The sequence below is a fragment of the Grammomys surdaster genome, unplaced genomic scaffold (assembly GCF_004785775.1).
Source record: "Grammomys surdaster isolate TR1022 unplaced genomic scaffold, NIH_TR_1.0 241, whole genome shotgun sequence".
In the NCBI taxonomy this organism is placed as follows: domain Eukaryota; kingdom Metazoa; phylum Chordata; class Mammalia; order Rodentia; family Muridae; genus Grammomys; species Grammomys surdaster.
In genome coordinates, this window is record NW_021604686.1 from 2,011,004 (window position 1) to 2,023,995 (window position 12,992).

At 51.2% G+C, this 12,992-nt stretch overlaps 1 protein-coding gene across 2 annotated transcripts in view; it reads right to left on the reverse strand.

Annotated features, from left to right (window-relative positions):
• Nucleotides 1-910: 910 nt before the first annotated feature.
• The window catches only part of Lman1l (lectin, mannose binding 1 like), a 14,583-nt gene continuing 2,501 nt past the window's right edge, over nucleotides 911-12,992 (reverse strand). The window contains exons 2-13 of one of the 2 annotated variants that reach the window (XM_028774401.1): nucleotides 9,428-9,582; nucleotides 9,222-9,329; nucleotides 9,058-9,116; nucleotides 7,610-7,709; nucleotides 7,137-7,257; nucleotides 6,132-6,187; nucleotides 5,292-5,424; nucleotides 4,651-4,802; nucleotides 3,588-3,655; nucleotides 2,722-2,845; nucleotides 1,981-2,108; nucleotides 911-1,093 (exon numbers count right to left, since the gene is read on the reverse strand). In XM_028774401.1, coding sequence (XP_028630234.1) covers nucleotides 964-1,093; nucleotides 1,981-2,108; nucleotides 2,722-2,845; nucleotides 3,588-3,655; nucleotides 4,651-4,802; nucleotides 5,292-5,424; nucleotides 6,132-6,187; nucleotides 7,137-7,257; nucleotides 7,610-7,709; nucleotides 9,058-9,116; nucleotides 9,222-9,329; nucleotides 9,428-9,582 — 1,334 coding nt within the window. In that variant the 3' untranslated portion in view covers nucleotides 911-963. Of the gene's footprint in view, nucleotides 1,097-1,980; nucleotides 2,109-2,721; nucleotides 2,846-3,587; nucleotides 3,656-4,650; nucleotides 4,803-5,291; nucleotides 5,425-6,131; nucleotides 6,188-7,136; nucleotides 7,258-7,609; nucleotides 7,710-9,057; nucleotides 9,117-9,221; nucleotides 9,330-9,427; nucleotides 9,583-12,992 lie in introns of both variants that reach the window. The other variant, XM_028774402.1, reaches the window with a different exon arrangement.

A 12,992-nucleotide genomic window follows, 5' to 3' on the forward strand; every position in this document is an offset into this window, starting at 1 on the left:
TAGCTCGTCAGCGCCTACTTCAGCACTAAGTCCCAGGGACAGCTCCGGTTGCTAGCTCGCGCCCCACGCTTTGAGCACTGGTCCCTACCTTCCCAAAACCCTCCTCACCGGGGGCGGGGGGCATGCACGGGGCTGAGAAGCCTGGACCACGTGCCTGCTCCTCACTCCCGCCTTTCCCACGTGCCTTCTTTAGCGCCAGCAAAGCTCTGCTGGCTACTGCTGACAGCTGATTAGGGCTTGCAGTAGAGGGGTCGCTGCCCTGAGAGAAGGGGCTGCGCTGAAGTGTGCCTTGATTCCTGCTTCCTACCTCCAATGCCCTCCTCTCCTGGGTCATCGAGAACCAGGACTTCAGCTTGGAGCGCCCGGTAGCAGCAAGGGGCAAACACCCCCAGCCTTATGTACCATTCCATCCTCCTCCTACCCCCACCTGCAATCTGCTGACCCTAGCATCTACCTCAAAGTACTCAAGGCTGGGAAGTGGGTGAGACCTCAGAAGCGCAAGCAGGAATCCCAGTTATATGGTTCGGTGAGTTTGTGCTCAGTTCCTTTGTCACGTGTCTGCCCTGCTGTCCCTAGAGCCTCGGGGAGTCGGGGAAGGGGAGTGTTGTTTGGGGGTACTGGAAAGATGAGCCAGAAGGAAGCGCAGGGGGCTTATCCTTGGTGAGTTTAGGGACAGAATTTTGCACAGTTCTCTCCCTTTGCTTCCGTAGTTCAGAGGGAAGGGCTGTGGGGGTCTCTGGCTCTTGGCTCCTTGACTGCTTGCCTGCTTGTCTTCCTGATACCTACCCAGAGAAGATAGACGCTATCAGAGACTATGTGAGGCTGGAAGATAAATGAGGGTATCAAAACATCGAGAGGAAAATCATGTTTAATGTGATGGATGTGCCAAACGCTAAGATGTGGGCACTGCCTAAATCCTCTATCCCCTGTTTTTTCCCCAGTAAGACATGGCTTTGAGCTGGATCAGGCTTGCATGCTGGGGGAGAAGGGCTGTCTCCTCAGAACCCCTATTGTTCTAGGAATGGGTAATGCAGGCTCTAGAGAAAGGCTTCCTGTAGACAGGTACTCCTGAAGCCTCCTGTCCAGCTCCTGCCTGCTGTGAGAGAGAAAACGTTACTTGAGTCTCCCTTCTGAGACAAGAATCACACCTGCCTCACAAGACTCAGTGTATCCCAGGCTGCCACATTCTGGGACCATCCATGGCTCCCTTGACACGCCATATAGCACATTTTCCCCTGGCATTTGAAGTCTACCTGGGTGGCTTAGTGCTAGAGTTGCACTTCTATGTATAGGTTTTCTTTTTTGGTTTTTGTTTTAGACAAGATCTCACTGTGTAGCCAGCCCAGACTGGTCCAGATTTCAGCATCCCTCTACCTCGGCCTTCCAAGATTTGAAATTAAAGACATTCATTTCTAATCCAGAACATCCAGATTCTTTGCCCAGTCTTTTAAATTGGCCCTGCCCTTTACTTCAACAGTACTCAATGGCTGTCTTTTTCTCCACCTAAAGATTTTTTTTTTATGCCTCCATGCTTTTTCTGATGTTGTTTCCCCTGCATCAATGCCTCTTACCTCTCTTGTCAGGCTGAAAAACTCTTAGTCACTTTAATGACCCAAATCAAATATCTTTTCCAGGTCAATTCCTTGATTACCCATCCACTCCCAACCCAACCCTAAAGTCTCCAAGCTTCCAGCCATCACAGCACTGGAGACATAAGGTCTGACGATCCATTTTCAGATGCTCATTCTAGAGTGAGCTCTGTGAGGCAGGACCAGCTGGGACTGGAGCTTGAGAAGGTGTCTATGCTTGGTGAATGTTGTGTCCTTGGTCTACATTCTACTCCCAGCCCTCTGGTGAAGTGGGCAGCTCCTGTCTGAGCCTCGGAGTCCCTGATTTCAAGTTTGAAAGTTGTAGATGTTCAAATTCGACAGAATCAATTGGTACAGGTTGTATGGGAGTCCTGCCTGTGGGAAGGCCCACCTGAAGTTCACGTAGCAGAAGAAGCCTACAGTCTGGATTAGGAGAAAGAACAGGAAGATGCTGGTCCGCAGACATGTGGAGGATCCTGGGAGCCAGCCAGATGGGCGGGGCCCCTTGGCTGTCTTTTTCTGAAAAGGAAGTATGAGACTCTGCCTCAGCTTCTAACCCAGGAGAGGGGAAGGGACTTGGAATCTATGCCTTGCACAGTCCCTTTTTTTCTCCCTCAGGCTTGGGTCATCTTGGCTGTCATCTAGGGAACATGGAAAAAGGGAAGTGTCCAAAGCTGCATCTTCCAATCTCACACGGATCCATTTGTGGGAGCAGTTCATAAGATATAGGTCCTAGCATCAACAACAGACTAAAAGCTTAAGAGACAAGAGGGAAGGAGAAGTGAATGCTGAATGTGAAGGCAAAGGAAAGAACAACGAGGGACAGGGACCCAGGGGACACTGGTGCCACCACTGAATCTGAGTGGCTCTTCTCATGGTCTACCCCACTTCCTTTCTGGTCATTGAGGTGGGTTGACCAAGAGGTCTCTGGGTAGTGCTGAGTGGTGGGCCTTCCTCCTGAGCAAGAGAGTGCAGAGATGAGATCTGTGTCCCTTTGTGCCCGAGTGCAGGCACACATAGGTGCCTGTCAGGGGTCCCGGACAGATACATCTGAACTGCAGGACTGTTGGGAGAAGGGCAGGAGAGACCACACCTCAAGGATGAGCCCCTTGTACTACCCACCACTTCTTACCACCAGACCCCGGAGGTCCTTCTGAAGGAGGCTGAGGATCTGATCCAGCTCAAAAAAGTGATGCTTAGTGCCCACAGGAAGGTAGAAGACTTGTGCTCCTGAAACCATCCGGGCAGCTGCTTCCCTGGTGGTGGGGCAGGGCGGGGCGGGGCAGGGCGGGGCATGGAAGTCAAGAAAGAGGATCCATTGCTCTTTTTGGTTGTACCCAAATTACCTAATCTTTTCCCATAATCCTCTATGGTCAGTACATGGTAAAATATAGATATCATCCATAGAGTTTTGCCTTGAGAGTTGATGTTTTTACTTTTTACTCTAAAACTTCTCCCTAGAGCCTGAGACAACTTTAGCTTTTACAAAGAATTCTCTAAAAGTGTCTATGTGCCAGGCTCCCTGGACTCTGCCTTTCATCTCTATCCCAGAGAAATTAACATCTATTAAGATCCCATGCACCAAGATAGAGAATGTACACCTGCAGACCCCACAATGAGCATGGGATCTCCCCACCCCAAGAGCTCCATGGGGGGCTTCACAGGTATGGGTGTGCCAGAGTAAGATTCAGGGAGACCAGAGGCAAAATGAGCACAGACCACTTCCTCCAAAGAGCCTCATCTTGGCTATGTGCGTCTTCCAAGAACCAAGAAGGTTCCAAGAACCTCTATCAAAATATATGCCCTCAAGGGCTGGGGCGATGGTTCAGTGGGCAAGAGTGCTCGCTTTGCAAGTTCAATTTTCCCACTACACACATAAAAAGCCAGGTATGGCTGTCCATGTCTGTAGCCCCAGCATTGGGAGCAGAAATTTCTGATAGAGACAGGATGATAGAGGATATTTTCTTTCCTCTCTCAATACCTCTCCTCATTTCTTACCTCATCTCTTGCAGGGCCTGGATCAGAGTCCGCTGTCCATAGAGCAGGGTGCTGACCTTGGCAGTGTTCTATGGGAGAGCCAGCTCTTATCGAGTATCGAGAGGACAGTGCCCCTCTCCTCAGAGACCTTTCCCACAGATACCTCACTCTTCTTCCAGAAACCTTATTAAATGGCCATGGCACCCTTCTTTTTGGACACACTGAACCCCCTGGCACTTTGTCCATCTGGGCTTATAGAGGACACTTCTACAACAAAGCTAGGATGTTTCTCCCCAAAGGGGCCCTCAAGGCTTTCCACAAATCCTTCTCCTTTTAAAACATGTCCCTGCCTCCTCAGGGAGGCAGAAGCCCAACCCAATCCTCTCTGTGCCTTTCTCCTAGGCTCTGGGCCAGCACTGGTTAAAATCCAGCACACGGGTCCAAGTCTAGCAAAGGGACCTGGAGAGGTAGGTGACATTTCTGAGGGTGAGTGGAATCAGGAAAGAGGAGTCCAGGGCCTGAAGGAGGATCAGAAATAGCTGGAGTGTGGGCCTCTCTCCTCTGTGTCAATCCAGCAGCCTAGCCTAGGCTGTACCGGACTGAGGACAAGATTAAAGCCGGGGCTGGCAGAGCCCAGGAAAGTCTGCAAGAGCAACTGGCTTCCTCTGACCACTACCCAGCACTTTGGCTGGGTTTAGCTTTCACTCCCCAAGTTAGAGCATATCCTAGGGAATGACACCTGGGGGAGGAGCCAGGGTGGCAGCAGAGATGAAATGAGGATTCTGTAGCAACTGGGCATTTAAGCAAGTCTTATGCAAATCACACATGAAGCCATATGCAAATTAGCGCCTGGTCTATTTCTGCCATTTGTCTATAGATCAGATTCCAAATACCTGGCATCTCTTCTCTGCAGCGAAGTCTATGGCTCCAGAGCAATTGTTATGTGGTAGTGTCCTCTTACAGACTACCCTGTTGCATCCTGTAACCTGCCCACCTTTCCCCAAGCTTGGGCTAGGCTAGAGTTAGACTGTCGTTATTCTTTCAAGCCCTTGGGTGGAATCCAGGGTGTCCCAGGGTAACTCACCCAGCCTCCCTCAGGCCGGACTTGGACCGTAGACCCCAGCTGCTGTTTCCATTGCCTCTCAGCCTGGTCCATCTGCCTGGAGAGAACCTGGAGAGCCTGCAGGATCTGGCTTTGCCTGCCCAGTGTATCCTCCAGGTTAAAGAACCTTTCCCCTGGGGGTTGGGACAGAGAGGTTGGGTGGGGCCATAAATCCTGCTTGAGTGAAGCACGAGGAGCTGTGGATTCTTCTTCTAAGACCTCCCCCCTGGAGAATGGGTCTTGGGGGGCCAGCAAGCAGGGTGGGCAACAGAAAAGTGTTTGTCATGGAAACCTGATGATGTAAGCTCCATCCTCAGGTCCCCAGATCCCATATAAAGGTGTGGTACACACACACACACACACACACACACACACACACACACACACACAGAGAGAGAGAGAGAGAGAGAGAGAGAGAGAGAGAGAGAGAGAGAGAGAGAGAGAGAGAGAGAGTGTGTGTGTCTGGGAGTGAAAGTGTCAGGTGGGAATAGGTCAGAAGGCTCGGCCAGGGTTTTCTTAGATACAGTCTTCACTTCTCTACTGGCTAATGGGCTTCTGGTTCGAAGGACCGTGTTCTACGGCCCTACAATGTCCTATGGCTCTGCTGTTCCCTGGGTACTTACCTTCTTCCTGGGCTTTGGAGTTCACTGGTGGTATGCTATCCTCTCTGGTGCCCAGGCCCAGGCTTGCCTTCAGTTCTTCCAGCTTCCTAGCCAAGTGGAACTGCTCCTTCTCCATGAATGGCTGGGGGGCTTCCTGGAAGAAGAAGACAAAGACTCAAAAGGCAAATGCATGGGAGTACTGTGAGGGGCAGTCTTCCCTTGGGCCCCCTGGGAGCCCAGCCTTCCTCCCTAGCCTATACTCACCAGGACCAAGGAGAAAGACCCACAGCTCGATCACCAGGCCTCAACAGATCCCTGCAGCTTGCAGACATAAGTCCTGTGTCTACCACATCCTTGCATCCCTCTCTACTCACTTTGAGCTCAGGCTCTTGGTCATTTTAAGCCTTTAGGTACAGTGTTCCTTTAAGCTCATCTCCTCCAGGCAGCCTTCTCTCCCCTCCTTGCTGGCTCAGACCCCTCCTTAGCGTTCCTTCTGTTCCCATCCAACCCACTCCCCACCTCCCTACCTTCCACCATACTCCCCGAGCCCCATCCCGCCCTGGGCTTTCTTGGTTTCCTTTTGTTGTTGAGATAAAGTCCTAACTGTGCAGTCCTGGCCTTGCACTCACAGAATCCACCCACTTCTGCCTCCTGAGTGCTGGGATTAAAGGTGTATGCCACCTGGGAAGCCTAGAAGACAAACCCTGGCTCCTACACTGTCCAGCCCAAGATCTGACTTGAGTAGAGCTCAGAGAGTTAGCTGAGATGAGAACCAGGATAGTAGGTCTGCTGTAAGTGGAAGCCGCTGAGGAGGGCAGGGTCTCTGAGGTACCTCTCCAGGGCAGACATGGCTGGCATTACCTCTGGACCTGGTTCCCTCAGACTGAAGGTCAGGAAGGACAGGACGTCATGGTCATCTGGAAGAGGGACAGATGAAGTGGGGATAAGGAGGTTCTTACCCAGCAGCTCATTCATCCAGACTCTCCTGTCTGCCAGGAAAACAAGAGGCTTGTACGACCCTGCGCAACTCTGACTTTTGACTCACTTCATTGGGAAGGTATGAAGGTCAAATACACAAATGTGTGGGACGTGAGGGTTGAACCCCACACAGCCAGAGTGGGCCCAAGGGCCATGCAGCAGACCACAGGACACAGACAAGAGCTTCTACTGCAATTACAGCTCGGTGGCTGCTTCCCGAGCCTGGTTATAACCATGTCACCTCTCAGAAACTTTCTACGACTCCCCAGTACCCAGAGTCCAAAGACAGAAGTTCTGGTACCCACAGACCCCCACACTCTGGTTATAGCCTGCTTTTCAGCTGTGGGACACTCCATGGGCTCTCCATAGTAAGATACCCCGCTGCCCCAATTCTGTACTGTAGCTTGTGATGCCCCTCTTTTTACTAGCCTATGGCATCCAGTAAAGTGAGTTTGTGGATATTAATACTAGACTATAAATTTCCTCTGTGTCATCTCTTTTGAGGCTTTTTTTTTTGAGACAGGGATTCATGTAGCCCAGGCTGACCTTTGAATTTGCTATATGTAGCAGAGGATAGCATTGGACATCCCTGACCCATCCCCCCACCTCTATGTCCCAAGTGTTGTGATCACAAGTCTGCGCCACCACACCTGGTACCCTGAGTGCTGCTTGGGCACTCACCAACAGAGAGCTACACTCCCAGACTCCCTCTGAGACTTCAGTCGCTTTTCAAAGTCTGATGGAGAAGCCAGAAAGGGAGTGTGACCAGCCCAGGCCACTTGTTGAGGAGGTGGTTGATGCCTTAAAAAGGCACCTTAGAAGCTGCAATCAGGTTTTGCCATCACCAAACACAGCCTTCTACTCTTACCTACCTGGTAGGGTTCTCACCTGCTAAGGTACTGGTGGCTGCTGAGACCCCAAAGAAGCCTCCAGGGGCTAAAAGCTGGGGCTCCACATCGACACAGACCTCCTCAGGGTCGTTAGGAGTAAGGCCTCCACGCAAAGACACCTGAGGGGCATGGAGGGAGTGAGCTCCTGCCTCTTCCTGGCCCCAGGGTAAGAGACTGTCCCCTACCCAGACTCACTGGCTCCTCAGATCTGAGGTAAGGTAGGAACTACAGAGCTGGGGAGGACAGTGGCATGAAAGTGATGCAGACGCTGGTCTTACAGGAGCCTTGTGATTCTTTGTATTGGTGGGAGATCACGTGTGGATATTAGTCTGGGAGTACCGGGGACCTCACATTGGTGTAAGTGACACATGGGTCACAGTCATGGGGCTGTTGGAACACCAGGTACCCTCCCCTCACATTGCAGCTCTGCTCCCCAGGAGGCTCCTCGTAGGAACAGCAAGGGTGACTCACACGCAGCCTCTGCTTCCAGTAGGTAATCCGAGCTTGGAAGGGGTATGGCCGGTTCCTGAAGTCCCTGTGACAGGAGCCAAGCTCTCGGATAGTTCCATCCCTAGGAACAATTAGAATGCAGCCAGGCCACATGGGGCCAAAGGACTAGTCCATGGGGGACAGTCCCAAAAGTAACTCTCTCCAAGCCTGCAGTGTCACTGTCCTCATGGGGTGACCTGGCTTGGAACAAGTCCCTGTTGTCTACCTTGAGGCTTCTTTGCCATAATTTGCTTCCATGGCAAGAGAAGGAGGAATAAGAAAATAAGTTCTGTCTGGCACTGTCAGCTGGGACTTGAGAGTTCACAGGAGTCAGAGGCCCTGCAAAGATCCAGAGGCCCAGGCTAACCACAGGATTTCCAAATCTCTCTCTCAGCTCACCTCCTAATCCTACTGCTCCTCCCTCTCTCCGTTCCTCCCTCGACTTCCCTTAAACCCCAAGGCCGGTCTGTCCCTTTCCCAACCTACCAAGGTTCAGACCGTTTGAGGCAGACACTAGGGGACCTGTCCTGAAGGCCAAGAACAGTACGTCTAGTTCACCTTTTCCCCAGGGAGGTCCAGCAGGCTCAGGGAATTAGGAGCAGAGTCGAGCCTGAATTTCTCTGGTGCAAGAGTGCACACTATGGGACCTCTGCTATCACCTTCAGCCAAGAGCTGGGCAGCAGGGAGCAGGGAGAAGCCAGATTGGAGGCAGTGACTGCCTGGCTGTATAACCTTGGGCAAGTTCTCGCACCTTCCCAAACCCCAGTACTGTTGTCTTTAAAATGAGGCTAATAATTGCAACTACCTCATAACAGTGTTATGAGGGTTCACAAGACAATGTCAAATGTCTGGGCACTGTGCCTGGTATACAGTCAGCCCAACTCCATAAATGTCAGCAATTATCTTAATTGTGAGAGGCCGAAGGATGTTTGCTGAGACACACTGACAAACCAGTCCAGCCGCTTAGGGCAGCCAGCAGGGGAAGGACAGGAGGCCACCTCATCTGGGAGAAAAGACAACAGTGTGGCTGGAGCCTCCCTGGGCACTGCTGCTGCGTAGCCACTCAGGTTAACCAGCCTTTCTGGGTCTCAATGTCCTCACCTAGTAATCCGTGTTTAATAAGGATGTCTGGAGTGAGTGAGACCCTCATGGTAGTTCCAGCATTTGTCACTTCTCCTGGGGCTTGGGAGCTAAATGACTGGAGAAAGATGGGGCCATCACCCAGAAAAGCAAGCACACTCTGGTCTGGTTCCAGAGGCACAGCTCAGAACAGTGGGAAAGAGTCCCTGGAGGCAGAGGAGCTCAGAATGAGACATCAGCAAGAGTTTTGGGTCTAGGAGGGGTGGATTCTCTTGGTAAGGAAGTACGAGTGATTGCTAAGCCCATGAACGGGGCGGGGGAGGGAGGGCTCAGTTCTCTCAGGCCCTTACCCAAACTGCTCCTGGAGGTCATGCCCGTCACTGGCCAGCACTCGGATGGCAGGGCCGTTCTGTGTGGGAGGTGACAATGGGTCTGAGCCTCAGGCAGAGTGAAGACAGTGAGGATCAGTGTTAAGACAGGGAGGCAGGAGGATGGGCAGGAGATGGCTACCAACCTGGACATCATTGGTGGAGGAGTCAAAGTAGATACCGATGCCATCCCATGAGGCTAGCCCCTCCGCAACAGAGCCGACTTGATCTCTATCCTTGGTGTACCACACAACCTGCAAGTTCCCAGCCCCTAGGTCAGGGTCTCTGTAGGACACTGGTACCTGGGGCCTATCACCTGCTTCCCCAACAGATATGAGTAAGGACCTCTCACCACACCCTGGGCTCCCCGGCGCCCTGGTCCAGTCACTCTCATCTGCATCTCTACCTCCCAGGAAGGGAAGGAGACAGAGCTCTCACTCCACACAGCACCGCTCCGGTTCTTCAAAGATGGAACCAGCCGCACTTCCTCTAGGCCTGGAATGGCGTCTGTAGAGCAGGGCAGCAGAGGACCACTGGACTCTCTTTCCTTACGTCTTTATCTCATTGGCAAAAGCTGAGCCCTGGGAAAGAGCTCACACCAAGACCTAGTCATTTGATACAGGGCTGGCTGCTGAGATGCAAGAGTCCACTGGGGAAATGGGACCAGCACCCAACTGGGTGCTACCCAGGAAGGCAGCAATTGCCAGTACTTTGCTGTGGTCCACTTCAGCCTCACTGCCAGCCCTGCGTCATCCATCTTTTATGGGATGTGGGACGGAGCTTAGTGGGTAGACTGCTTGCTCTGGGTTCCATCCCCAGTACCCCATGAAACCGAGCGTGATGGTACACACCTGTAATCCTAGCACTCAGGAGCTGGAGGCAGGAGAATCAGTAATTCAAGGCCATCCTTAGCTATGTAGTTGGCTTGAGACCAGCTTTGGCTACATCAGATTGTGCTGGGACTGGGGGATGGCTCAGTGGGTAAAGGGCTTGCTGTATAAGGATCTGAGTTTGGATCCCAATACCCATGTAAGAGCTGGGCATGAGCTGGGTGGTGATGGCGCAAGCCTTTAATCTCAGCACTCAGGAGGCAGAGGCAGAATGGATTTTTGTGAGTTGGAGGCCAGCCTGGTGTACAGATTGAGTTCTAGGAGCTAGGTATGGCAGTGCAAGCCAGGCTTGTAACCCCAGAACGGGAGGAAAGAGACAGGAGTATCCTGGAGGGCTTGCTGGACAGTCAGTCTAGCTGAAATAGTGAACTCTGGGTTCAGTGAGTGATCTTGTCTTTTGTCTTCTTTTCTCCCTTCTTCCTTCCCTCCTTCCCTCCCTCCCTCCTTCCTTCCCTCCCTCCCTCCCTCCCTCCCTCCCTCTCTCCCTCCCTCCCTCCCTTCCTTCCTTTCCTTCCTTCCTTCTATTTGCATTGACTGCTCTTGCAGAGGGCCTGGATTCCCAGCATTCACAACTGGGCCGCTCACAACTGTCTGCAATTCTAGTTCCAGGGGTTCTGACACTCTCATACAGACAAAACACCAATGTATAAACAAACAAACAAACAAACATTTAAAAAAGATATCAACTCTCCTGTCTTGAAAAACCAAACCAGACAAACAAACAAACAAACAAAAGACAGCCAGGCAGTGTTGACATATACCTTTAATCTCATCACTCAGGAGGCAGAGACAGGTGGATGTCTGAGTTCTAGCCTGGTCTACAGAGTGAGTTTCAGGATAGCCAAGGGTATGTAAAACTACCACCACCACCACCACCACCACCACCACCACCACCACCACCAGCAGCAGCAAAGGTGAAAAGCAATTGAAAAATTTTTATCTGAATGTCAACTCTAGCTTTCACAAGTGCAAGCATGGGTTAATGCATATGTACACACGATCGCGCACGCGCACACATACACATGCGCACACACACACACATCACCGCCACCACCATCATCATCGATTCTGTCTCCAAAAAAGCAGATATCATTTTACAGAAGTTCAAAGTTCAAACACATCTCTCTCCACTCCAGCTTCCTGTCATGAGACAACAGCTCTGGGAAAGTAAGGAGTACAAGCTGGGAGGCCCCTGAGGGACTAAGGACGGCCCAAGAAGAGGAAGGTCTGTGGCAGGCTCTGGCCTGGAGGGTGGTGAGGAAGGTCTCAAGGATTATACTGGCATGGGGGGGGGCATGTCCGAGGATTACCCTGGCGCTGGGGAGCATGTCCAAGGAGCTTCCTGTGGTGGTGAGAGGAGGGAGTAAAACTGGGGCAGACATGGCAGGAACTGGAGGGGGGGAATCAAAGGCTCCGTTCCAAGTGTCTCCCCACACTCTGGTCTCCCAACCTGGAACCTGGTCCAAGGCCTAGATCCTGCCAAGACTTTCCGGAGGTTGCTAATCCAGCCTATTTGCTCTACAAAGGCCAGTGGTGGGGAAGCACGGAAGTTCCGGAGTCTCTGGAAGCCACCACCACTTGAAGCGAGATGCATTTTGGGGGTTTTGATTTTATAACATAGACCAGGCTGGCCTAGAACTCTCTAGATAACCAAAGATGACCCGCACTCCTGATCCTCCTGCCTTCGTTTCTACAGAGCGCTGGGATAACAGGTTGTAATCCTGTCTAGTTTTATATAGATCTTGGATTTAACCTAGGGCCTTGTGCGTGCCAAACAAGCCCTTGCCAGCTAAGCAGCATTGCTAGCCCAGCACTGAGATGCATTAGCCTAACACTGAGATGCATTGCTAGCCCAACATTTTGTTGTTGTTGTTTTCACACTTTAAAACATGTAGGGCTGGAGAGATGGCTCAGCGGTTAAGAGCACTGACTGCTCTTCCAGAGGTCCTGAGTTCAATTCCCAGCAACCACATGGTGGCTCACAACCATTTGTAATGGGATCTGATGCCCTCTTCTGGTGTGTCTGAAGACAGCTATAGTATATACTCATATACATAAAATAAATAAATCTTAAAAATAAAATGTGTGTGTGTGTGTGTGTGTGTGTAAGCCCACATGCAGGCCCATATATTGAGACTGGAGGACAACTTTCAATAGCTTTTCACTAGCTGGTTGTCTCCTCCCACTGGGTTCTTGGAATCAAATGCAGGTTGTCAAGCTTGCATGGCAAATGTTTTTATTAGCTGAGCCATCTCAGCTCTTTTTATATAAAAAAGAAAGAGTCTTGACAAGCAGCCCAGGCTAGCCTCAAGCTCTTAATTCTCCTGTCGAAGCCTCCCGAGTGCTGGGATTGCAGCCCTACACCACCACACCCAGCCCACGAGATTTGTGGGAGGCAAGCTTATCTGACTAAGCTCTGGTTCTCATCCTTATGTGGAGTGTCTGTGACCTCACCCCAGACTCGAGTCTGACTCAGTCCTGGGTATCTGGGCTGGGCAGAGAGGAGCATTGGGTGGGGCTCCGATCAAAGAGCAGATGAACAGATAGACAGTAATCATAGCTGGTGATCTTGGAGGACATGCCTCTGTTCTCCCTCATGATCTGTGACTCCTTTGCTTTGTGAGACTCTGAGCAGAGCACTGGCTCTGCCACCCTGTCCTTAAGGCAGCACATGGCTGTGAGACAGCCCACTCCCTCGTTTATCCCCTGGCCTTCTGTGGAGGAGGATCAAAGTTTCCATGGTCTTAGAGCATCTTAGTCAGGAATTATGCCATTGTTTGGAACTTATAGCTAAGATAGAAATATATAGCTGATCTACTTTACCTCTTTGCCTTTCCAGCTAGGAGGCTCTGAACAAAATTCATGGCTAGGTAAACCTCACAATATATTTGTAAATGAGCCATGTTCCTGGACTCAGTTCCTGCTCCACTCTAACTCAGAGTCTTTGATGCTATTCTCTTACTTGTAAGATCCTGCATATTGTATGTGTGTGTGTGTGTATGTATATATATATATATATATATATAT